The sequence below is a fragment of the Dermacentor albipictus genome, chromosome 6, assembly GCF_038994185.2.
Source record: "Dermacentor albipictus isolate Rhodes 1998 colony chromosome 6, USDA_Dalb.pri_finalv2, whole genome shotgun sequence".
In the NCBI taxonomy this organism is placed as follows: domain Eukaryota; kingdom Metazoa; phylum Arthropoda; class Arachnida; order Ixodida; family Ixodidae; genus Dermacentor; species Dermacentor albipictus.
This window is the reverse complement of record NC_091826.1, coordinates 75,450,230-75,475,791: the sequence shown is the minus strand read 5'-3', so window position 1 is coordinate 75,475,791 and position 25,562 is coordinate 75,450,230. Positions and strand designations below refer to the sequence as shown.

At 46.7% G+C, this 25,562-nt stretch overlaps 1 protein-coding gene and 1 long non-coding RNA gene across 5 annotated transcripts in view; one reads left to right on the top strand and one right to left on the bottom strand.

Moving 5' to 3' along the window:
- The window catches only part of LOC135897120 (calcium-activated chloride channel regulator 1-like), a 255,364-nt gene that overhangs the window by 184,435 nt on the left and 45,367 nt on the right, over positions 1–25,562 (bottom strand). For all 4 annotated transcript variants that reach the window (XM_070520850.1, XM_070520851.1, XM_070520852.1 and 1 more), the window contains one exon: positions 16,203–16,500. In XM_070520850.1, the coding sequence (XP_070376951.1) occupies positions 16,203–16,500 (298 nt within the window). The remainder of the gene's footprint in view (positions 1–16,202; positions 16,501–25,562) is intronic.
- LOC139046924 (uncharacterized) lies at positions 10,558–15,349 on the top strand. Its single transcript, XR_011506988.1, has 2 exons — positions 10,558–10,809; positions 12,549–15,349. It is a non-coding gene; the product is annotated as an uncharacterized lncRNA (long non-coding RNA).

The window sequence follows — 25,562 nt, the reverse complement described above, 5'->3', positions numbered from 1 at the left end:
CGAGGCGCGCTGATGACGTGGCGTCGCACCCAATGGCAGTGCTGCTTTATGTGCCGTTTCGTTGCTACAGTCGACAGACGCCGGCTTTTTGAGTCAATGGGCCATTTGAAGCTTTCGAATCAATAATACCGTCCCAGTAGTATTAAACATGTGGCCAAAACAGTAAAAAAAAACGAAAATCACAAATATTTGCGGCCAGTTTCACGACAATGCGTTCATATTATTAGTCTTCCCCAAAACGGGATGTGAGATCCACAGCTGAAACTCAAGCTCTTAGAGCTTAAGGCATACACGGGCAGGCCTGAAAAGAAAACCAACAGAAATACGGAGACTGCATTTCAAGTCAATGCGTATTACTTGAGACTCAAGTGAGGGTTGTCATTTTGATAAGGCCTTATGACACTAACATGTCGCGTAAGCGAGTTTGGAAATCAAGTGAAGTAAACTGAATAAAGAGCACTCATTTTAAGCACCATACAAAGGGGCAGCCTTTTATGGTGCGCTGGAAATAAATGACTACATGAGGAATCCCCGAATATTACTGGTATATATTGTCAACACGTCTGTTACAGACCCAGAAATGGGCAAACTCAATCTTTAAAAAACAGGAAACAATTGATTGGCTTGGGACTATCGCTCGCAGTATATCGACAGTAGTAGGAAGTATTATGCACTTTTCTAGTGTCGTAACATAATCCTACCGATTCTTCTATAACCGATTTCTTAAAGAAACAACAATAGAACCTCTTCCCATGCAACAGGCACTTCGCTCACAAAGATTGATCATGCACCGAAGAAAGTACCTTAGACAATTACTTGTGGAGCCGCCTCTCTACAAACGCGCAGTATGAAGCGGCCAGTAAACACGAACCCACCATGAGTATGAGGAAATAAGTAACTTTCTGGTATACGGTTGCCATTGACCAAACGAGACGTATACCTAGAAAAAATTGCTGTCTGTATACAGCTTTGTATTTGCTTTTATTATAATAAACCACCTGCCTTCTTTCACTTCTGGAGTGGTACTTTCACCGTGAGTACGCATGTTTTTTTTTTAATGCGAAAGCATCAAATGCCCCATTGAGAAAGAAAGTCGGCGTCTGTAGCAGCGAAGCGGCCCTTAACTTCACCTTGGCTGTGACGCCCCGTCACATGAAGGCCTCGACACAGCATCGCCATGACGCCACATGACCCTCGCACTCGGAAGCGTACGTTATCCGTACGTTCCTTCACCGTGCAAGCTATCGCCTGCGTTCTAGCTTCGCCTCGGTAATTGCCATGAGTAAATTATTGCACAAAAACAGAAGAAATTCGAAAGGGAAACGTTGGTGGTGAATTTTGAACCTAGGCCAGACGCTCAGAGACTGAGTGTCTTCTCCACTGCGCTAAGCCAGCGCACCGGCTTCGCGCCATCTAGGAGGCGTTTGCCAAGCGTCTCAACGTGCTCTCTCGCCCGCGAGGAGTTCATAGCTCGAGGTGACGTCGCATCGTGTGGACGTTTCTCATCGGCTCCGTGAGTTTTCGGGTGTAACGCCCATCTTTCTTGTTATATCCTAGTGACTCTTTCACTCGACATGTGTGAGGATTTCCGCGACCTATAGAGACTATTTTTGAGGAGGTCTGTGCACTAGAACACCTTCTGTTGTGACTTTTGTGGTTCCTCTCCTACGAGAGCTTGGTGACTCTCCGACACCGTAGGTGTTGACGCGCCTCGTGCGGGCATCATGAACCACGTTGAGGTAGTAGAAGGGGCAGATCCATCCCCGGAGGAGATGCTCCAGTGGCGACAAACGCATATGTACAACGCCGTATATGAAGACTCATTCCGCAGAACGCCATCACTGCCATGGCCAAGGCTGCTGTATGGAAACAGATGATCTCCAGGAATAACAAAATCAGGCCTCTCAAGTTACCTGAAAGCTCATACAAGGCTATTTTTCGTATTCGCGGAAATTTTGACGCCTCCCAATTCAGCCACTTCCAAATCACCAAGCTTCCCTCTGCGGCAGCCGGCTTTTCAGCGCCAAGACGTCGTTACCATCAACCCCACCACCATCACAGATACCCTCAACACGGAAAGCTTCGATCGCTTGAAGGAATACCTTGCCATCAAGTCTTTCATACCGACGGCCAAGAACACGAAGTCATATCATACAGTGTTCCAAACTCCGAATCACACAAAGGCATTATCTACATCTACAGAGTATGCCTGGGCAAACTCATCTACGAAAAGACATTCTATCCATGCTTCTATCCGGACATTCTATCCAGGCTCACATTGCAGCTCGGCCTCCTCCTTATAAAGATTGTGGAGGGATCAAATACATTAAACGTTATTAATAACTGCGTTGCGATTGCCAAAGATGCTTCGAAAGAATTCTGGAACGCTACGCACTGTCAAGGCAAATAAAATATTTAATTGTCATAAAACATTATACCCGTATGTCTCAAAAATTGTGCCCGAAATAACTGATATCAATGCTTCAATGTTTCAGTGCATTTATTAAGTAAAGCCAATATCACACGAACTTTAGAACTGTATCAGTTTGAAGCCAGCAAAACAATGCATGCAGCTGATATGAAAAATGTAAAGGCCACGAAATGAACAAGTTGATGAGAACTATTTTAATAGAACGTTGTTATCCTCCCTCCCTTTCTCCAATTCGCATCCCTCTGTCATTCAAGAACCTTGTTTACATTTTCGTACATACGCAGTGACCAGGGAAACACTGAATGATGCTGTCCTTTGTTAGAATGTATTGCGTAGGAGCAGCTGGCGCCGGTCGTGTATTTTGACTAATCGCTCCGAAATTCCAAAAAGTAGCGAGAGAGAGCAACATATAAAAACAGGAGTTCTGCAAAATATACGAGGATAAGTCCAATGAAAGTGAGTTAATCGGAATATCTGACAAACAGGCTACATTAAAAATTGCTCCATGAACATTTAGACATTTGTCCCACAGACTACCGAGTCGCATGATTCCCGTCTCATAGAAACCCTTGGGTGGCTGCTTCAAAATGTCTTGTAACTGACTCTTTCACGTCAACGTCCGACATGTATCTGGTTCCCTTGAGCTGTGTTTTCAAATGCTCCAAAATGTGGAAGTCAAAAGGTGACAGGTCTGGGTAGTACGGTGGATGTTGCAGTGTTTCCCACTTGAACTTTGCCAGAAGAAGTTCAGTTTGACCTAGCTGGTATTTACTGCATAACAGTACCTGCGTAACAGTACTGCGTAGCAGTACCACGTAGATAACAGTACCCGGCAGGCAACTACCTGCCGGAAAAGATTCATCGGTTTCTGTATCAAGCGCGGCCTGATTCCTTTGCAAGTGAGTGCCCTGTTTGGGTGTGTCGTTCCGTCGTGGGGTCACATCAAGCGCCTATGCAAAATTCTCCGGGCAGAGTTGTGGCGGCAAGTTAGACTGCTCGAAGATTGGCTTCGCTTCATATACTTTACTAAAGCTACAGAATGGCATGCGGAAAGGGATTTGAAGTCTGCTAGACTGCCTCTCAGAAGTCTGCCTGTCATCAGTTGACCGAGTACTACTGAAATATCAGTTTTTTGCTGCGAGGATGTGTATTGAAGAAAATGGCACTATTCCCTTCCAGAATGCAGTTGGTATTCAGGTGGAAGATTTTTTAACTCTTTTAGAAACCTATCTTAATATCACTTTTATCAGTTATGACGAACACTTCTATCTGCAGAAATGTAGGATCTGCATCGGCTCGTGCATTGCGCCGATTTCGTGCAACATTTTCTTTAGCTACCATTGCCAAAGCACTTGATCAGGCGTTTGGGGAGGGGGCGCTTTTAAATATTTTAAATGTTTTTAGATGTATGGATGGCTTTTAGTGCTTTTTAACGGGCAAGGAAGTTCAACTTCTTGTGGCAGCACTCTAGCCATTGTTAAATAACACGGTAAAGGGCTTTCGTTTACACAGAAACTTCCGCCCGACAATCCCCTACGTTTTTTAGACCTACGCATTTCCTTTGCTAAAGGCCACGCGTGCTGGCAGTACTTCTCTCAGGCACAGAAGGGTTTGGTGCAATCTGATTCCTCCCACTCATATATTGTTAAACGAGGAATAGCGATGCTCTGCTTAGAATCGGCTCTCCGCAAGTCGTGTGTGCACAAGATGCAGCTTGCCTTTGTCAATTAGATTTCCCGTCTTAAGACGGCTGGGTTACCTGACTCGATACTGGTAACGCCAATGGTGGAGACCCTCCTGCAGAAGGTAAAAGGATATGGCAGCTTAGCAAGGGTGAGGACGACTACTATGGCGGTAAGACCTGAAGTGGTGCCATATATTCATAGGGTCACTCACAACCTAAAGAAGGTGGCAGGCAGGTTTGGAGTCCCCCTTGTCTTTTCAGCGCCTTTTGAGCTGGCGCGGCTCTGCCCCTACACCTCCAGTGATCCTAAAGGAAGGCAAGGCTGTGGCAAGAACCACACCAAGCCGTATGCAAAATGCAATCTAGGAGTTGTGTACGAAATCGCTCTGGCGTGTGGCAAGTCCTACATAGGGCAGACAGGACGGTGCCTGAATGGTGGAGCCAGGGAACATGAAAAAAGTTAACGAAAGATGAAATGGCGCACTTGCCTGCGCAACGCAACGCCTGTCACTGTGCACCTCTTTTTAAAGAGATGAAGTTTCTGGGGAGAAGCCAGGACCAGACTGCACGCGAACTGCTGGGTCTTACCACATGAAAAAGACAGGCCAAACTGTGTTAGCGACACCTCCATTAGGCTGTTTCTATCGGAAATATATTTTTTGTATGATTGGTTGCCACGCTAGGCTGATGAGTGTTCTTGTTTGCGGCGTTTGCGCAGGCTCTATATGTCTATAATGTCTATATATGCCCACGGCCTGCCGTGAATGAACCAGTTGAAAGTTACCGCCCTTGTTTATGTGTACATCCCGCTGTCCCCGTCTTTATTTGCGGTCAATATGTTATGCAGTGAACTTTGCCAGTTTTGTATTGATACGTGCAGCCGAGGCCCAATGCTCTTTACAATTTATTTAGAGGGGAGCTAATGGAGGCCAAAATGGCGACACTACATCAAACGGGCATACACGTCGTCTTCTTCCTCCTGAGTGCAGCCACACTGTGGTGGCTGTTCCGTATTGTCACCCCCGTCAGCAGAACCACCGTCCCGGTGCTTAATTACACCGTCCGCGGTGAAATTACCCACCGTCCCGGTGCTTAATTTACACATCCACGGTGAAATGCGCGTAGTATGGCTTTAGTCTCGCCACGTGAACGATGTCATTTGCAGCTGACGATGACTCTGAAAAGTCGGAGAGGATGATTTCATACGTGACATCAGTCACTTGTCGCACCACACGGTATGGTCCAGTGTAGCGCGACAGCTGCTTTTTGGAAAGGCGCACACATCGAATGGGTGACCGGAGAAGCACCAGAGAACCCAAAGAAATGTACGCGTGGCGATGGTGGCAATCACAGAGGCGTCTCTGATGCTCTTGCGAGGCCTCGAGACGGGTGCGGGCAAGCCAGCCCGTGTGGTCGGCGTGTGCGATCGCGTCGCGGGCGTATTCAGTGGCTGAACGTGCAGGCGACGGCAGCAAAGTGTCCAAAGGCAACGCGGGTTCTCGGCCATATACGAGATAGAATGGTGAATAGCCGGCGGTGTCGTAACACGATGAATTATATGCGTACGTCACTTATGGTAAGTGAAGATCCCAGCCATGGTGGTCGGTCGCAACGTACTTCGAAAGCATGTCGGTGATGGTCCGGTTGAGGCGCTCCATGAAGCCGTTGGTCTGTGGGTGGTAGTGCGTGCTGAGCTTATGCTTTGTCAAGCACGAGCGGAGGATGTCCTCGACGACTGCCGAGAGAAAGCTGCGGCCACGGTCAGTGAGTAATTGGCGTGGAGAATCTGTACCAAAATGATGTCATAGAGAAGAAAGTCAGCAACGTCCGTAGCACAACTTGTCGAGAGGGCTCTAGTGATTGCGTACCGCGTAGCATAATCAGCAGCGACGGCGACCCATTTATTTCCGGAGCTCTAGAGAGGGAATGGTCCAAGGTCTAGACGAGCACGGAAAAGTGGTTCGGGTGGTATGTCCATCGGCTGGAGACATCCAGGCGGAAGTGTGGAGGGCTTCTTCCAGCGCTGACAGGGCTCACAAGCGGCAACGTAGCGCCGCGCCGAGCGGGCGAGACTCGGCCAAAAGAATCGACGGCGTACACGGTCGTATGCGCGCGAGACGCGCAAGTGTCCAGCCAAGGGAGCGTCGTGAATTTGGTGGAGGACAGTCGAACGCAGGTGGTGATAGAATGACGAGCAGAAGCTCAGGGCCGTGTGGATCGAAAGTGCGGTGGTGTAATGTTACGTCCTTGACGTGAAACATCCGGAGAGAGGCCTCGCCAGGCGTTGACTCCAGACGGTCGATGAGGGCTCGTAATGAAAGATCGCGGCGTTGCTCGTTGGCGATTTTAAGCAAATGGGACACAGAGAAAACGCAAGCGATGGCGACCGCATCAGCGGTTCGTCGACGGGGTAGCGGGACAAACAATCGGCATGCTGGTGCAAGCGGATGCCGACAAGCGTCTTATACACCACGGAGAAGGTATATTCTTGCAGGCGTAACGCCCAGCGAGCGAGCCGTCCCGTGTGGTCCTTGAGCGAGGATAGCCAGCACAGAGCGTGGTGTTCAGGGATGACGCAGAATTGGCGTCTGTACAAGTATGGACGAAACTTTGCAACAGCCCACTCAAGAGCGAGGCACTCGCGCTCTGTGATTGAATAAATGCGCTCGGCGAGTAATAGAAGTCGACTGGCATAGGCTGTAACGCGATCATGTCCACGCTGGCGTGGTACTAGCACTACTCCTATGCCGTGACCACAGGCATCAGTTCGCACTTCCGTTGAGGCAGGCGGGTAAAAGAGGGCCAGAATTGAAGGCGTGTTAAGGAGAGTAGTGAACTGCGAAAAAGATGCGGGATAGTCAGGACCCAAAGAAAATTGCGCGTCTTTCTTTAAGAGGTCGGTAAGGGGATGTGCGATGGTCGCAAAATCCTTCACAAAGCGTCGGAAATAAAAGCACAGCCCTACGAAACTACGAACGTCCTTGGTAGACTTCGGAGCAGGAAAGTTCGAAACGGCGCAAATTTAGTCCGGATCAGATCGCACGCCTCTGGCATCCATGAAGTGCACAAAGACAGTGATTTGGCAGCGAGCGAAGTGACATTTTGACTAGGTAAAGTGGAGACCGGTGCGGCGGAACACGTCAAGAATCGCTGTAAGGCTGTGTAGATGCGTGTCGAATGTGCGCGAATAAACGATGACTTCGTCCAGATAGCACAAATAGGTGCACCACTTGAACTCCTGAAGCTAAGAGCCCATCATTCGTTCGAAGGTGGCGGACGCGTTACAGAGACTGAAAGGCATCACCATGAACTGATAAGGACCGTCAAGGGTAACAAATGCAGTCTTCTCTCGGTTCATGTCATCAGCAAATATCTGCCAGCAGCCGGACCGTACGTCGATAGACGAAAAATAGTTGGTACCATACAGGCAGCCTGGACCGCCATCAATACGTGGCAAATGGTACACGTCCTTTTTTGCGATTTTGTTCAGGTGGCGATGATCTACACAAAAGCGCCATGTTCCATCCTTCTTTTTGACAAGTACGACGGGAGAAGCCCAGGGACTACAGGAAGGCTCAATAATGTCCTTTTGAAGCATCTTTTCTACTTCATGTTTGATAACAGCTCGTTCCAACGCAGAACCACGATATGGACGTTGGTGAATAGGGTTCGAATTGCCACTACTCCACCTTTTACCCTAGTTTCTGGCTGCTATTGTTTGAGCAGGATTTGAAATCTCATAAGCGAGTCATACAGATGAATGTTTCTTGTGACGATAATGATAGCGCTCAATAGAGTACACAAATATTTGCTAGCAGCGACCGGACCGAATATATACACGTTCTCTTATAGTATGCTCGCTTTTGGTAGATTACTCGTGTTCGACCTCCTGTTCACCTCCATGTCCTCCACCTCCATAATTTCGTGAAACTATACCGCTTCCTCTGAAGTGAGATGTGTGATTTTCTTGTCACAATGCATCAACGCTAGGTGGCGTGAGTCTGGGTGGATGTCGCAATTCCACCGGTAGTAGACCGCGAAGGATGGAGCCAGTGAGAAACATGGTTTAAAAATGGGCATTCAGTGAGAAATCAAATTACAGCGCTGTCTTAGCTCTCGTTCTGTATACGTACTTGCCGCACATTGGGATCACGCTTGAAAATGAACTTGTCAGTACCAATGAGCAAAGAACATTGGCAGCACCGCTGTCCTTTTATTGCGTTCGGAGAACGCCATGTCCACTCACGTATTACATCAATTGTTTTGCTGCTGCTTGTCGCTGCCAACACTGTATCGTATGTTACGTTATATTAACCACGTATAAGCGCCCTACTGAAAATCTTGTACACATATTTCGACAACAAATAAATTTGACGGAGGGAAGGCCACATCTAAACCTGTATTTAAAACAGGTTTTGCTGACTTACTTTTACTTATTATCGATACATTTCAATTAAAGAAGGGTGACAATTATCCTGAAGATTTTCTGACTTTATTGCCTTTTTCATGGGGTTGTCTCTAACAATCTAACAAATAATTCACTGTGCCTTTGGTTCCTAATAGTATTATCTCTTACACACACACATGCAGACACAGACACCCATATACATATATATACTGAATGATGAACTCGTCTCGACATGATACCACAGGATATTCAGGCTTTCATCTTTCGTATGGCCGCGACCCCACCTTGCCTTTTGACGCCATCCTCCCTTTTGTACCGCGTGTTGCAACTGAGTACGCTCGTGAAGCCATCTATCATGCTCACGTCCCGTACAAAAATGAGTGTTGATTAACCATTGATATATTGTTGGGGAATTGTTGAAACAACGGACTTCAACAAATTTTCAAGGGCAATTGAGTTCACTCAACCCTTGCACAACAATATTACCGTTGAGTGTTCTCAATAAACAATTTATTGGGTAATTTGTGTTGATTTTTCTAGTTGTTCTTTTGTTGTGTAGCAGTTGAGTCCAGTATAGAATAATTAGAAATCGCATATGAAGACATTCCAAACATGTTTTGCGATGCGTTCCAACCTCATTCCTGTCACTTTGCGGCAGGTAGGTTCTTCTTTCGCCTCGCTTTCATTAATAGAAAATTATATGTGACCGATGGGGTGGAATTGAACGTCGGCCGTCGAGCCCGGTACTCTAACCAATAGGCCACGAGCGCGCGCATACTCCTCTCATTCGAAAGCCAGTAAGCTCTGAAATGCTTGGCGTGTGCGCCGCGTGCCACTTCCTGGTGCTGTCGCTACAGCTGGCGCTTTGAAGCGCCTATCTCCGGGACCGCCCCACTTTCGTAGCCACTTTCGCTACGTAAAAACTGCAACGTTAGTCTAGATTCATGACCGCCCAAGTTCATAACGATTTATTTCTTCGCCGGTGTGCAAATGCCATCGTCGTTTTAACATACACTAGATGACATAACCATTGGTACGATCCGAAATGAGCACGTTTCGGGGAGCATAATATTGCGAAATTCACTTGCAAACACGGTGACTACGCGCATGTGGAGTTCCCCAAAAGTAGACACGGCGGCAGTGCGGCCGGCGATAAGACAGGTGCCGACAGGCGACGACGCTACCTTCGAGCATCGGACGCACTGTGGGAACCGTAGGATGCAAGCGCGCACACGCTACAGACATACACGGGTGAGGTCTTCGAATTTCCTGCGACGTACCCTCTGTCCGTAAAGCAAATATAGTTTTTTGTCCAATGTCCGTGGTACTAGAGATCAAAGAATGAACGCGCTTTGAGATCGCAGCGCACAGCCGCTATAACCATTGACTTCAAAGAGCTTCAGATTCAGCCACAGCCGCAACAGTATCACAGCTAATCGCTGTATCTGCGGCTGCTCCCGTTTCTCGCCTTCCAAGAAGCACGCGATTTATTTGAGCCTCGCCGAACTGTCGTCTTCTCATGACCTAAGCCTGCAGGTCTCGTACGTTCAGCTAAAAACACCAAAGGGAAATGAAAGAAATACAGGTAACGGACTCTTATTGTAGCTTACTTGTCACCTTGCCATCTGCAAAGATGCTGCAAACTATTTTAAAAGTTTTATTTTTGTAAAAATAGCAAAACTAGTAGTAATTCTTATTTCTAGGTGGCGCGACAAACGTTAAGGTAGCGTTCGGGTGTGTATGTGTGCGCGCAAACGGGCGCAACCGAGCTTCGGTTTGCGCACACTTTTGCAACAGTAGATATGGTTACCGCTAGTTTCGTAGTCGCATTTTTTGGTCGTAGTATTTATTGTTTACGCTCTAAATTAGGTAGTTCTTAAAAATTTACGAAGGTTAGTTGATGAAAAATTATTGCTAATCAGTTAGTGGTTCTTAAGTGCCGGTATATTGTGTTTAAAAGGTTTTTATAACTGAATACGATAGTGAAACCATGTGAAGCTGTGAACGGCTTTCGGACTCAGTTATTTGGTTGCAGTTGTGCGGTGGTTCACGCCTCGTGCTTCTTGATGAAAGTATTTTCTTTTCGGACATCATGACGCACATTTTAGTGAAATGCTTTAACGACGATAAGTGGGACGTTTATCCGGTGAAGTGGTTGGCTCACCCAACAACTAGTCTTCTACTGATGTGCGAGCCTGACGGTTTTGATGAGTTGCGCGGCAGAGGCCATGATGCCTGTTGGAGACAAGGCACCCGAAACAGTCGCAGCCGCACTTCTGAAGATAGGTAAGTAATCTCGTTTTCTTGGGCACGTAGCCTTCTTTTCTATTTTGACATTGACGTGCGTGACATGTTAAGCACACCATTCACTTTCTTGAAGCAAACCGCATGCCTCGGAGCAAATGCGCGCGATACTAACTCTCGCTGCCGCCGTCACTTCGTTTGAAGCAATGGTAGGCGAAGAGGCAGCGGCGCCCCATGTGCGTAAAATTGCATTGCTTCATTTGTTCCTGTCTAATAACGTTTCCTTCATTTGTATGAGAGAACACATTTGGAACATAAGGATCGGCTTCTCTGCGCAGTGATAATTTTCTACAGTGGTCATGGGGGCTCACGTATGCCGTCTAAGCGCTTGTTATCGCGTTCCGATACGTGAGAGGCGCGCTGCCTTTCAAGGTATTTAGGCAGGCACTACGAGTTTAGGAGAACCGCGACAAATAATCGTGCAGCAGGTGTACAGCTGTGCTACGCTTGTACCACACTCGTACCGGAAGGTAGTGTTGCACTTCACGCTTAGGCATTTCGTAACTATGGCGGCCTCCGTGGCAATTTGGGGCTCGAGGTCATGGATACGATCCCTTCAGCGGCCGCATTCCAAAGGAGCGGAATGCAAAAACGCTCATGCATTGTGCATTGTATGCACGTAAAAATTTCCAGGAAGTCAAAATTAATACGGAGTCCCCAACTACGACGTGCCTCATAATCATATCGTTGGTTTGGCACGTGGAACATCAGAATTATTTTTTTTCCGTAGTGGCTCATCGTACACCATACGGTTAGTGTGATCACCTTTTGTGCCGTAGCGGTTAAGCGCGCCTCGATTTAGGTTGCGGCTAATGATGCGGCGCACCGCGAAATATATTTCACCTCTCTGGGATTTGCGGAGAACGGCCAACCGATTAGTCACAGCTTCCGCGCGGTGACTGTACAGGGATACACAGCGCAAATGAACAGAGGTGTGGTGACGTGGTCAAAGAACACTGCCGCCGACGGGCTCACCTTATCGTCTATCACCGCCAAAACTACCGCAGTAAGCATCTTTATCTAGCGCGGCGGGTTGCCGTTGAAGGCGTACTGTACAATTTTAATAAGCGATAACCGAAACATGGCACCGTTCTCTGCTGCCTCTTTGAGTTGGACCGATCCGAATGTGCGTTGTTTCCAGAAGCGAAAGGAGCGCCAATCGGCGCGTTGTCGCCTCGAGCTAAGCGTCGCACTCGAGCACCGTTTGCGCAGTGAAGAATGACGCGTGCATGAAGCTAGCTCACCGCGCGGACGCTACCGCGCAAAACGCGCAAGGGCGTGTACGCGACGTTCTGCACACAAATCGCGCGGGATGATCGGAGCCACGCCGGAGTGGCTAGCTTCAAAGAAGCGGTACATGTTCTCACTCGTACAGGCACGCTCGCATCGCTCTCGGCGTATGTTTAGGTCATTCCTTCTACTGGACTTCTGCCCAAAGATTCGATATCTGTTTGGTATGGGCTATGCACTGTCGCGTGGTCTTTGGTTCTGCGAGAGAGCCGGGAATATTTTCCCCACTGTGAAACATCGCTGTGCGTGTTTTAGCTAACATTTACCGTAGCAACCCATTCCTTCCTTTTCTCGACGGCACTCGTAAAGAGTCGCAAATTTTTACTTGCCAGTATAGTGTGTAGTTCTATTTCGTGCGTAGTTATGTGCAGTGAGTGGGCAAATTCTGAATCCGCGCAATCTCATTTTCTGTCCACATTCCCTTCTCACAGGTTACGTATGCAGTAAATTCCCAGATGCTAAAGTGTTCTACGCCAAAAGCACCTTGGCGTCGTGCAAGAGACACCCGTTGATATGTGACTGACTCACTAGCAAGCTCGCATCTCTGTTGCCACTCTCCATCAAGTGGGATTTTCAACTATTTTTTGTGTTGCTCTGTGGTGTACTAGCTGTCGCATGGACGCTGTGAAGGCTTACTTTCGATTTGCTCTGGCGTTTAGTAGTAAAGGATGGGCTACCTTTTGAGGGGAGGCATTTGCTTTTGTTTGTGAGAATGTTTACCAGCCTAACCAAGTGATACGTGGGTACTGTAAACAGCAGCACGAACAGTGGCGGACGACGATATAGGTAGGAGCACACACGAGCGCAAGCTCTACTAAAAGTTTGCTTTTGATGACAAAGGGATTAAACACACTGGTCAACTTGGCAAAGGTAAAAATCCGTGCATGCGTGGCAGAAACAGCCACGTGCGACAAGAAAAAAATATGAAGCCATGTCATGTAGAATAAGCCTGCGTGAAAAACGAGAACTATCGTTCAAATCTATTGAAAAAGCGAAAGATTTGTCGGATAAGTGATACTACCCAACGGGAAATACTCTTTTGAGAACAACTTTTTCCCACTAAGGGCAACAGATAACTTGGTTATGCAATTGTTTCGTTTGTGATCAATAAATATTGCTTCTCGAACTCCTCTGGTGTTGCGGTATAGAGCAGAAAGAACAGAACACAAGAGGACTGATGGAAGCATTATTTACTGATCACGAAGAAATATTCACAAGCAAGATTTCTGTGACCCTTAGTGGGAAAGAGTTGCTACAGTACTTCTCGTTAATATCACTTACAGGAGAAACCTTTCAGTTTTCATGTTTTTGTTTGTTTTCGACGCACATGTTTATTCTACAGGACGTATTTCGGTCCTTTTTTGTTGTTCCGGGCTTTGTATGCTGCGCATCCATGGCTTTTTCTTTGTGAAGTTGGCCAGTGTGTTTAAAATCTTCGTCTTCACGAATAAACTTCTACTTGAGTCAGCGTTCATGTGTGTTCCTGTCTTAATTCATCCTTCTCGTCTCGGTTTGGGTGGTTGTGAAATATAAATGTACACCGAATTGGCGAAGTGTCCATAGAATTGATACATGAAGTTATTTGCGCTGTTTATTTCAGGAAGAACGCTATAGGGTCTTATCTTCTCTTTGTTTTTCACACTGAGTACATTTTTCTCGTTCAATTTCAAGGAGTCCCCTGAGGAAGCCAATAAGAGTGATGGTAACTTTCTTTGTGTATAAGATTTATGAATTTCATCCATTCAAGGCATGACATGGCACATGCCTGATTGTAGGTTGCAAGCATTCGTAGTAAGATCTACTTTTCGGTTCTCATGACGCTTCGTTGTACTGCGCTGCATTCTCCAGGCACATGAACCTTTTTATGCTCTAAGTGCATGCGTTCTTTTTCTACATGTTGGAGCGAAAATTGTAAACTTAAATATGCATATATATCATTTTCCTTGTTATCTTTTTCAACATATGTGCTGTAGCTCCCTCTGTCTTTCAGTTACTGCTTTGACCCAATTTTTATGCAACCTTTATGTATTTTATGCAGCGAAATTCTGGTGCTATTTTAATAACACTTTATCTGCGAAATTGAGGTAATTTGTGTTTCGTATATGCATTTATTGGCGTTTTTCACTGTCAGCAATCTGGCTGTCGAGTTATTGGAACCTTTCCTCATACTTTATGACTATTTCTGGGGTGCTTGATACTGAAAGTGCAGGTGACCATTTATTTGGCTGTTTGGAATTGTGTTAGCCATGTGTTACTACCAATTTTCTGTGCTAAATAATTATTTTTTCTCTTATTGTTCAAGGTATTAGCCTTTCCTTATCTCTTTATTGACTGAGGTAGCACTTAGTTGCTGTTTATGGGAAAAAAGGCCCCAAAAAGTGCTTTAATTAGCTTTGTGCAAGTCCAGAAAGATTACCTGAAAATGAGCTCACTAAATTGAGGAAATGCCACTAACGAACTCTTCTGTACCCCAAATTGACATAATCATATGGTGTACTGTTTGTTCTTGACTTGTGCCAGGGAGATAAGCTGCTTTCATTACACAAAAGCTTTAGAAGTTTATTTCTGAAGAAAGCAATCCTGGCTTGTCAGAAACACGATTCAGGTGTTCATCATGCCTGACTACTTTCTAAATGATGTCTCGTCAAATAAAAGCTAAGTTGAGTGATGTTATCTTATAAAATAATTGGGCAACATGAATATGCATATATCTCGAAGACAAAGCTCAGGCAAGTCTACTTTGGTACTTCATTAAATTTTAATCGTGGTGGAAGACGTGTGCTAAAGGTTGTATATATTTACGTGAAGTCATTTGTTTCAAGTTGGTTATTTTGCCTTCTCACAGTCAGCCGTAGCTCTTGCTGTGATGTGTTAGTGTGCGCAACATTTTAATGTAACATATTCAGATGTCTTTTGTGTATTCACATGCAAGCAGCTCCAAGTGTTCATGTGTTCTAAGTTGGTTGTTACAAGGGTATGCTTAAGCCCTGCCTTTTGAGTCGCTTTGCCTTCTAGTCATATACTTAAGGCGAAAGTGAAGACCACAATGATCGTTTTGATTGGATTCATATGTATAGGTTTTTTCAGATGTATTTACACTGCTAGAGTGCTGTAGGTATTAGCCTGTGTCTCCAAGTTCGATGTAGTGGTGCCTGTACTGTAATGTACTGTAATGTACTGTAATGTTTCACGTGCACGCATCTTTAGTGTAAATAAAGGTACTTCTAGTTGATCAGTCTCTCCTTTGATTTTGTTTGTGTTTGGGAAATTTACGAGCAGGCACCGGGGCATGCAAGTGTGAACAGTGAAGCAATTTCAATATATGAATAAAAACACACTAGCCCAACGAAACGTCAATCATATTTCAATACCGACTTCTGAAATTTCAATGGCATCTTAACTGTGCCACAATATGCTTTTCCATGCTGTGGCAATAATAACTCAACAGCAGGTCAACAGAACTACCACAACGTTACTTCAACGCAGAATCAATGGTAACTCAACAACCATTCAACAAAACAAACACAACGGGCCGTCTAAGCACAATGGACTTTCAATGGTAACTTCACAATTCTTCAACGTTGAGGTACCCAATGGTGTTTCAATTCGATTTCAGTGGCCAATATTCAAGAGTGCTCAACACTCAACCCAACAATTCTCCAACATACTCTCAATATTTCCTCAATAAAAAACTCAACATTGACCAACAATATTTCAATGCCTTCTCAATAATTTTTTTTGTACGGGGTGGCACGTCAAGTCACCCGGTTTCGTTTATTAGCCTCGCAGCATATACAAAAAGAGCGTTATGACCGTTGCGATCGAGATGTTAGCTTCCCGCAAGATGTGTGGGTGCTTCTTTGGGCACCATGTCATCGGGTTGGCCTCTCCCAGAAGTTTCTCTCGCGCTACACAGCGCCTTATGAAGTCCTGCGTCAAGTTAACGACGTAAATTACAACATTGCGCCATTACAGTTTGATGCATCCTCAAGTCTGACGCCTGTGGACCTCATCCACGTTTCGCGGCTGAAGCCATACCTCGATATAGACTGCCAGGCATGAATCATATTTCTATATGGACGTACCTGCGCTCTTGAAGGTCTCGGTAGCTGAAGGCTTGAGGTTTGCAAGGAAGCTGGACGACAGCTCGATAAATTTTCCCCGCTGACCGCAGCGCCTCGATGGCTTCGCGAAGACGGGGACATCATCAGTTGGCGCGGGATTCTCGATACGAACGTCGCTCAAAGTGAAAAACTTTGACGACATGCCCCGGGCGCCTCTTCTTTTCGGCCACGTCACCGGGAAGTCGATGATTACATGCCTGAAATACACTCGGCCATTTGTGGCATGGTGGAGGAATTCTGATGAAGCCCGGAGCACAACCTGCATGTTAGGATGCATCGTCTGCATTATGGGCAAGTTCCGTTAACTGGAAAACACGCCTAACAAACGAGTTTTCCACTAAAGCTGCAAAAAGGCTATGAGTCCTCGACCTTCTGTGTTAAGCCTGAATCTGTGTTTGACATGCTTGTATATTGACATAGGAAATGCTCACTCTGTTCCCAAATTTTCGAGAAAACGTCTAGTTAGAGCTTCACCACTCACTATAGCTAAAGTATCCGATTTATAACAGTGCTGTCTAGCTTATATTAGATAGACGTAGGTGTATTAAGCTTTAGAGCTCATTATTATCACCCAAACTATAAGGTATATCACTTTAAAATTGCCTGCCCTGTGACTCCTTTACCCGAATATAATTTCCTTAATCAGTGCGGATGTACCCCGTAGGGCAGGTGGGGCTCAGTTCTCTACAAAAATACCAGGGCATGGTGCTTGAATTCATTAGAGAAAAGAACATGCCTGAAATGGAACCTACACTTAGAGAAGAGACATTTGAGCTTCCTGCTGCAACCAGAGTATGCAGGCTCTGCGGGTAGGTTTGTGCTTTCTCCGGAATAGTCTCATTTTATCTCATTTAGTTACGCGTTTCAAATGTGCGTGCCATCCGCCGGGGTGCATTAGCGGCTATGGCATTGCGCTGCTAAGCACGAGCACACGGGTGGAATCCCGGCCACAGAGGCCGCATTTCGACGGAGGGCGAAATGCAAATACGCTCGCGTCCAGTGCAATCGGGCGCGTTAAAGATGCCCCGGTAGTCGAAATTAATCCGGAGTCCTCCACTACGGCGTTTCTCATAATTAAATCGTGGTTTTGGCACGTAAAACCCCAGCATTCAATTCAAACACGTGTGCCAATGCACCTCTACCACTTCGTATGCGCGCTATCTTGGTGACGGTTAGAGAAACAAGGAATGTGTGATTTCGCGTGCTCTGAGCGAATTCTACAAGGTGCAGTGGATGGCTGCGCTCGTGTAAACAAGATGATCTAGAAATGCATGCATCGCGTTATTAGAGAATTTTAGTGCGTCTGGTATTCCGACAAGCGCGGGTGGTTTGCCGGATGAGTGGGAGCGTTAATGTGAGCGGTGGATTGGTGGCGCCAGCTGGTGGCGCAAAGCTCAACCACGTAAACGGAGCCACTTACGATATCCTTAGCTGGAGTTTAAATTTGCGACAGCAGCGTGATCATATTTACAATTACGACACTGCAAAAAATGTGCGTAAAGCAGCGATGTAGACTATAGTAGGTTACTGCAATTTTAGCTCTGTGTTTGGTTGAGCTATACGCCACAAGGCGGCTACACTGCTCCGGACGCTCACATTTACGCCCCCGGCTATCCAGCAATCCACCCAAACCGCCCCGCTTGCCGGAATAGCGGCCTAGGTAGCACACAAAGTCGTGAAAACGTCGTATTAAGGGATTCAACGTCTGAAACGGATTTTTGACCAAAATCGACGCATCAAAGACGTTCCAAACAAGATAGCTTAAAAACGAGGGCTGAATACGTTTTGATAACGTTGGAAGCAAGGCAGCTTAAAAACGAGGGGTGAATACGTTTTGAAAACGACTCAAGGCGCCACCGCCACGCCATGGCGCGTCAGCCTCTTTAGCGGCTTCTACAATATTCAAAAACCCATAAACGCGATCCAACCTTACGCAAGGTGGCGATACCGTCGTCAAATCATGTGACCAAGGTGGCCACGTGAGTCGTGATGCCGGGCAGCCGAGCGAGCCGGGCATAGTCGCGTCCAAGGTCGATCCAAATAGGTCGCGAAGCTTCGGACGAAAAGGGGTTCAGTAGAGATTGTCACCGACATCAGCATGGGGGGTTATGGGAGCAGCGATTGAAGCGCCACTATGTTTGGAGGGAACAAACATTGGGAAAGAAAAACTCGTTTTTTAATTCAAACGAGACACAGTTAGATTCATTCAACGAAAATAAAATTCCTAGACAATTTTATACATTCTAGACGAGTTAAGAAAATACAAGTTAAATTTTATTATTATTAATAAATGCATTTCCTTTAAGCGCGCATCGCTACAGGGGGCGTTGACGCCACTATCACTCGCAATGCAACGCACGTCTTGAAATGGGCAGAAAGGCGCACTCGTATCACGTGTTGAAATACGCCCCCCTCACAGTTTGTACTTTCTTGCTTGTCAAAGTTTGTCTGAACTTGGTGACGTGGGTAGCTTCAGTGCTTCTTAATCTGTTCAGTCAAATGTAGTGGGTTACGACCGCCAGATAATTGTGTAGTTGTTTTCGTGCGACCGCGCTGGCCGACGGGCTTGGCATCCAACAATACGATCAGCACTCTACACCTAAAGCTTTCATCCGCCTCCAAAGAAAGGGTGTTCTGTGCAGGGATGCGATTTCAACAACCGTACGGCTGGCCTTTCCCTGCATCGCTTTCCACGCAGAAAGCTCGAAACGCCCATCCAGTCGAATGGCAGGGCATTTGAATATATAGCTCCAAAGGAAGAACAACAAAACAAATTTCGCGCCTTCGAAAACAAAATGACGTCACTTCTGCTTTTAACGGACATGGCGTCACATTATTTTTTATTCCGCCGGAAGTGTTCCCACCACATACAGATGGCGCTAAGCCCCATGGACCGCCCATAGAGAAAGAAATTCAACAAGAGGGGACGCTCTTCAAAAACTGGCAACAGGAAACACGTCACGCCTAGTTTCAACAACAGCCGTTAGTTGACGCGAGCATCAGAAAAAAAGAATGTGAAATAAACTTCCAGACAACGTTTCATTTTTTTATTCCTTCCCACTAAAAGTGGAAAAGTTTTGCGTGTAAATGAACTTATAGTTGCAACTTTTTGTTGCGTTGCATAGCAACAAGCTAGCGGCCCGCCAGACGCGTGTGCATACGTCATGCGCCAGACAAGCCGCAGGAGTGAGCGAGGATGGTCGTACGTGAGAAGCTCGCGTGCTCGGCGACCCGTTTGTTTTGGATACAGCCCATTTTATTGGGCTCCCGGCCTTCTCTATGCTTCTCTTGCGTGTCGTCTGCATTTCGACACGGCACCGCTGCACTACTGGACTACGGCAAGGTGAGAAATTGTGTTTGACAGTGTGCGGCTCATTTTAATCACATTTAGGCTTAGTGCGCGTGGCGCAGTTAGCGAAAAACAGCACCGCCGTCCTGGCGCAGTTAAATTGAGTTAATGCCCCGTTCTGGGAGATGTTTGCGACGCTTTCTATGAGCCTCAACATTACTGTAACTTATTTCGGTAGCTTTTAGGCACGCTTGCCGCGCCCGGCTTATTGACGCAGTAAGCGAAAACCGGCTCGGCTGTGTGACGCATTTGCGCGTGTATATGCGTGCACTACGTCGTAGCGCCTAAAACAGACAAGTTTTGGTGCATTCTGTGGCCCCCAACATTATTGTAACTGACGTCGTTATATTTGGTGTAGCTTAGAAGCATGGTTGCCGCGCCCGGCTAACTGACGCAGTTAGCGAAAAGCAGCTCGGCTATGTGTCGCCGTTATTTTCGTGTGTAATGAAGCTTACTGGTTCAGGTGCATTCTCTGACCCGAAAAAGTATTGTAATTTATTTGGTAACCTTTTGGGATATCTCGAGGCTTGCTCGCCGCGCGTGGGGTTGTGAAGCTGTTAGCAAAAAAGCAAGCCGGCCATAGTGAGTTAGTTTTGGGTGTACTGAATTTTAGTGGGACAAGTTTGTGACGCATTTTATAGCCCTGCAACAACATATACCTTACTTCGGTACTCACGCTTCTCAAAAACGCGACGAGCGATTGCCGAGAGTGATAACACGGGAGTGTTGCATGCGCCAGCAGGACGCGTAAAAGATAACGCGGAGGAGCTCAAGAACATGACATTTATGTATTCTGAGCGACTGAAAACAGGCTTTGGACCCACGAGTCTGACTTTATTGCGATTAGAAGGCATTATGCGAGCGCGTAACATGGTCTGGCTGAGCCTGTGTTGTAGCCACCTTTGTGTACTTGGCGTACCATCGTGTCGACTGAGGCCAAGTTGTTTGGGAAACGCGCAGTCACCCGCGTATTTGTGCACTTAAAGTGCAGGAAATAATGTCCGGGAAAGGACGGGTGCTTGAAAATCGGATGTTCAGATTTATGGCATTGTTTGGGACGAGTCTTTGCTGCGAAATGTACCTAAAAGTGAATTTATCTGTGATGCCACCCATTCACCACCTACGCATGTTTCGCCTCTACACGCAATACTCCAGTTAGGTCAATATACCGAAATGATGCATGCTTGTAATTTACTTTCTTTCAGCTGATGAAATCCGGTGGAGCATCGTACGGCAACGACTGCTGCTTACCTGGTGCCACAACTTTGGATGAATGCAGAAGCCCGGAACGAGCATTTATATAGAGCAAAATAAACATGTAATCATTTCAGAAGACGTGTTTCTTTTTCTTTATGAAATTACAGCTGACAGATTCGGCGCAGTCTTGTAAAGGTCAATCGCAATCATTTCTACTTAATAATGAAACGATTCCACGCCAAGGCCACGCGAGTTTCAGCAGAAGCGAAAAAAATGAATGCCGCGCCGAGCAGCGGAGCCGGCGCGGCCTGTACCAACTGGTGTTCAAAGCGCGCGCGCCCAAAACCGAAACCGGAAGGAGTCAACAACATCCGCTTGGTGCGCTACAGTCAATTCGGCCGCTGGGCTCTATGAGAGTGTCCGCTCTTGTTGAAATTTCTTTCTCTATGGACCGCCAATGGACCGCCATGTTTTGAACGTATGGGCTCCTATGGAAGCTTCGCTACCAGGTACATTTACCTTGGTCGCGTCGTCATGGCGTCGTCGCGTCACCACACTCGCATTGCGCTGTGGTGTGTTTGCGGCTGTTCTGAATGTGCTGCCGCTGTCCTTTGCTATGTAAGTGTTGCAGTGTTTTGCTGTCAAGAAAACGATATTCTGTGATCAGTTTGGGTTGTGCGACATGTTTGTGTGGTTTTAATTTGGAAATCAGTAGTGTTTTCAATTGTTATGTCACCAAGGCGACCACGTTATTCGTGAAGCCTGGCATAGTTGCGTTATCGCAATCGCATGGCACTAAGGTCTGTTTGCGACTGTTCTGAATGTGCTGCCACTGCCCTTTGTCATGTAAGTGTTGCAGTGCTTTGCTGTCAAGAAAATGACATTCTGTGATTAGTTGGGGTTGTGCGGTCTGTTTGAGCCGGGCATAATAGCGTTATCGCACTTGCATTGCGCTGTGGTATGATAGCGGCTGTTCTGAATGTGCTGCCAGTGCCCTTTGTCATGTAAGTGTTGCAGGGTTTTGCCGTCAAGAAAACGACGTTCTGTGATTAGTTTAGGTTGCGCGATCTTTAAGTTCATTGTCATGTTATGTTGTTATGTGAGGCGCCTTTTCACTGACACTGTAATTAAGGCGTTAAGGGTAGTATAAGGACGAAGGTTAGAGGGAAGAAATCGTGCCTGTGTGTCGCTAGCGTCGGGATAGGCCGCTATGCGTGATCCTAACAAGAAAGCATTTTGCAGAATGCGAAGAAAGGCGGCAAAATTTCTGTCTGTGCGCACCTTGCCGATCTCCGCAATAGAGCCGTCATCGTGGTATTTTAGTCTCCCGTTTGACAAGAGTGTTGCAGGCAAGGGAACTGGTTCAAACAGGCTTTTTTTTTAATGATTCAGTACTAGTGTCTTATCCCAAAAGGTGAGGTCAAGTGCTCGCCCTATTTTCTTCCCTCGCGCTACAGTGCACCATACCGTGCTTTTATCGTTTGCGCTTCAGGTTCTCGATTGTGTTTTCGCCCGCTTTACCCACGTGATGGGTATTTCATGGTATTACCGGGTACCACATGTGTCCATATATTGTGTCCAATATATGAAACGGCCAAATTCGATTTTATTTGACGCCTCAAATGGTAGTAATGTATTGAGTCCCTTGTAGCTTTGTGCTTGTTATCAATTTTACTATTTGGCGAATGGATACAGCATGTACGCTGCATAACTCGCTTGTGGATACAGCATACGTGAGTCGAGTATGCCCTTGGTATAAAATAACTTGTATGCTTTAGGTAGTACGATTGTTTGCAGTTTGGGACATGTGTCGGAATGTACGCTGTGCGCCCTTCGCGCTTTACTTAGTCGGCGGCCTGCCGATTTCGTGCGGGTGCCATGTGTGCGCATGGAGTTCGCGAAGCGCTCTCGCAGTTTTAAATATATATATATATATATATATATATATATATATATATATATATATATATATATATACATGCGTTCTGTTCGCGCGCTTCGCACAACAGGGCATGTCGCAGTTCTTTGTCCTTGCGCAACACATTTTCCTAGCGTACGTCTGTGCATTATTTGATACCGGTTTCACACGAGGCTCTTGTAGCCGCTATCCAGTCCGTTACAAATCGAATTTCTCGGTTGTGATTGGCTCCTTTCCGCAAGTTACGAGAGTGAGCCAGTCGCATCGATAATTTCGATCCGGATCGGGCTTGATCGCGATCGAGAGTTGTCGTGTGACACCGGTTTTACACATGGATGCCACATAGGGAACACTTTAAGTTCAATGCTACTGAGTGAAGAGCAAGTGCATATAGACCGTTTTTTCGCAGGCGCCGCCATATTGGGACCGCAGTGGTGCCGCTTATGAGCAGCGCCATACTGGCTTGGGTGAAAGCGGTCTTTTGCATGGCAGGTATTGGCCTCGAGCTCCACCACTGGAAAAGCTGGCGCCACCGTCGGCGTGACGTGCTAGGAGGGATCACGTGGACATAGCGGACGCGTCGGCTGCTTCGGGCGCGCCGAAGCGAGCTGAAAACGAGTTTAAATTCCCTCGTACGCTGAGGTTTTCATTTACTGGCGAAATTTTCCCGCTTCGAGTGTCTCCTTTACAACGCTTGAAAGCACTACAATAGGTAGTGGCTGCCTTTGAAGGCGCGCAACATGGCAGGCTACTGCTCGGTGCCGCAGGGCCGGACGCACGTAACGGAGGCCGGTGTCAGCCTTATTCACACGTAGCCGCAGGACAAGAAGCTGCGTGAAGCTTGGCTCGCGAAACATAAAACCGGCAAACAGTCATCGGCTACAACTCGGGTATGCAGAAAGCACAGACGCGAGGAAGATTTCTGCTAAGGCGCCCGGTCTGCGATGTTCTGGAAACGCGCACTGAGACGCTCGCCTGAGTCCGCTGCCCGACTAATGTCATGACGGTTTGGTCTATGAACTTGCCGATACTATAGATACTGGCAAGTTCAGTGGAGTGGAAAGGCAGCGGTAAGAAGCACATTTAAAGAAAGCGTGGCATATGGTCATGTTTGCGTTATGAATTAATGCACTGGATTACAAAAAAAGAGCAGCGGGAAATTGCACGCTGAGAACGCCGATAAACATACAGTGCGACGCAACTCGAGAAATAGTATTGAAAGGTCAAAGAACTTAGAAGAAAAAAAAAGATTGCATCGTCGCGACGGCACTTCGTCGAAGTCTCTACAATGAAATTATTTTTGAACAGCTCTGATAGCGCCCACGCAACAATGGTTGCCTGTATACTGTCAAATGCTCATATTATGCGGCCTAAACCTCATGGCACGGTGCGAAAACGCGCGCGCGGAGAAAGCGAAACAGTGCGTGGACAAGTATGCAGACGCGCAGTCGGTCACTGCGAATCTGCGCGATCGCTGCATTGAGGCTTCATTCTATTACGCTCCATTTAGTTATACAAACACTATAACAACATATTTCACATAGTTTGCTCTCAGCGTTTACCTACCTTTCACGCAAGAAGCCGGTTCGGGAGACTCCATCGCGGCGACCGCGCGCAGTGGCGTTCACTGTACGTATTCGGTAAAGAGATAGCGGCTGTAAACGATAGTGTGCTTTCAGCTTGCCCAAGATTATTATTTAGACAGTAAGAAACTTCTCTCGTGTCGAAAGTACTTACAGAAATGTCCGGGAGAGCTCGCGCGTGGTGTTTTCAGTGAGCGCTGACAGCAAAACCTACGAGGAGCGCGCCACGTGATCCCTCATACTACGGCAGCGAGGCGCTTCCGATAGAGGGCGACTCCGTAACTCCTCGCCGCCAATACGCTCGGCGGTAGGTTCTGGCGTTTGTTTTCGCGGTCGTGCGGTCTATTTAGTATGACGTGCGTCTTCTACGTGGTAAACGGTTCTGTGAGACGTGCTCAAGTGATTGAAGGCGTCGTGGCCGGAATTTCCGCTGGCGTTGAGGTGGACGGAACACGCATCGCGAAGTGTGCGCGCATATTTGAGCCTACAATTAGCCTCGGAGATCAGTTGTGTATTTCTGAATGTTCCAATCACTAATGTGATGCTATTGAAGTATTATCCTCTACTTCTAAGCTGCGGTTTAGGAGCCATGAAACATACGCGACGATCGTAACAGTGTGTGTACCGTTCTGCTACGATAGGAGCTGTGCTGTTATACTTTGACAAGCGTTCAGACTGTTCACTGGAAGTTACATTGCGTGACTACTTGGTTGGGTGGATGAGGTTTCCACCCATGAATAAAACATTCTTGGCTAGTAATAACAGCATACCTTACAGTCTCAATTAAGCTTGTCAATCAAAGCGACCGTTTACGAACTTCGCGAGCGTCCTAAGCAGTAGTAGGTGCTGGATTATAGATATCTTTGTTAGCATACGGCATCAGCGGTTATATATTTATAAACGTTATGCGGCGTTAGTCCGTTTTCTCTTGCTTTTTTTTAGAGAAAGATGATGATAACCGAATTTTTTTTCGGTTGTATTCGTTCAGTTCTCTACGACGCACTCATGTATTACGGAAATTTTGCGCTCAAAAATTGCCATCGCATTCTTTTTATGTGAACCCTCTCATATATTATGGCTATATACAGGCCAAAAAGGCAATGCCGAAGCACACAGCTTATATATGTATCGTGCTGGCTCACCAACCGCAGTGATCGCTGTCTTGAGCAGCGCCACGGGCCTCATGTACCAATGCTAGCGTAGGCATATGGTAATTTCAAGCATACTAGACTAGAAATCCGTGAGAACGATGCCAGTGTATCACAAATACTTGA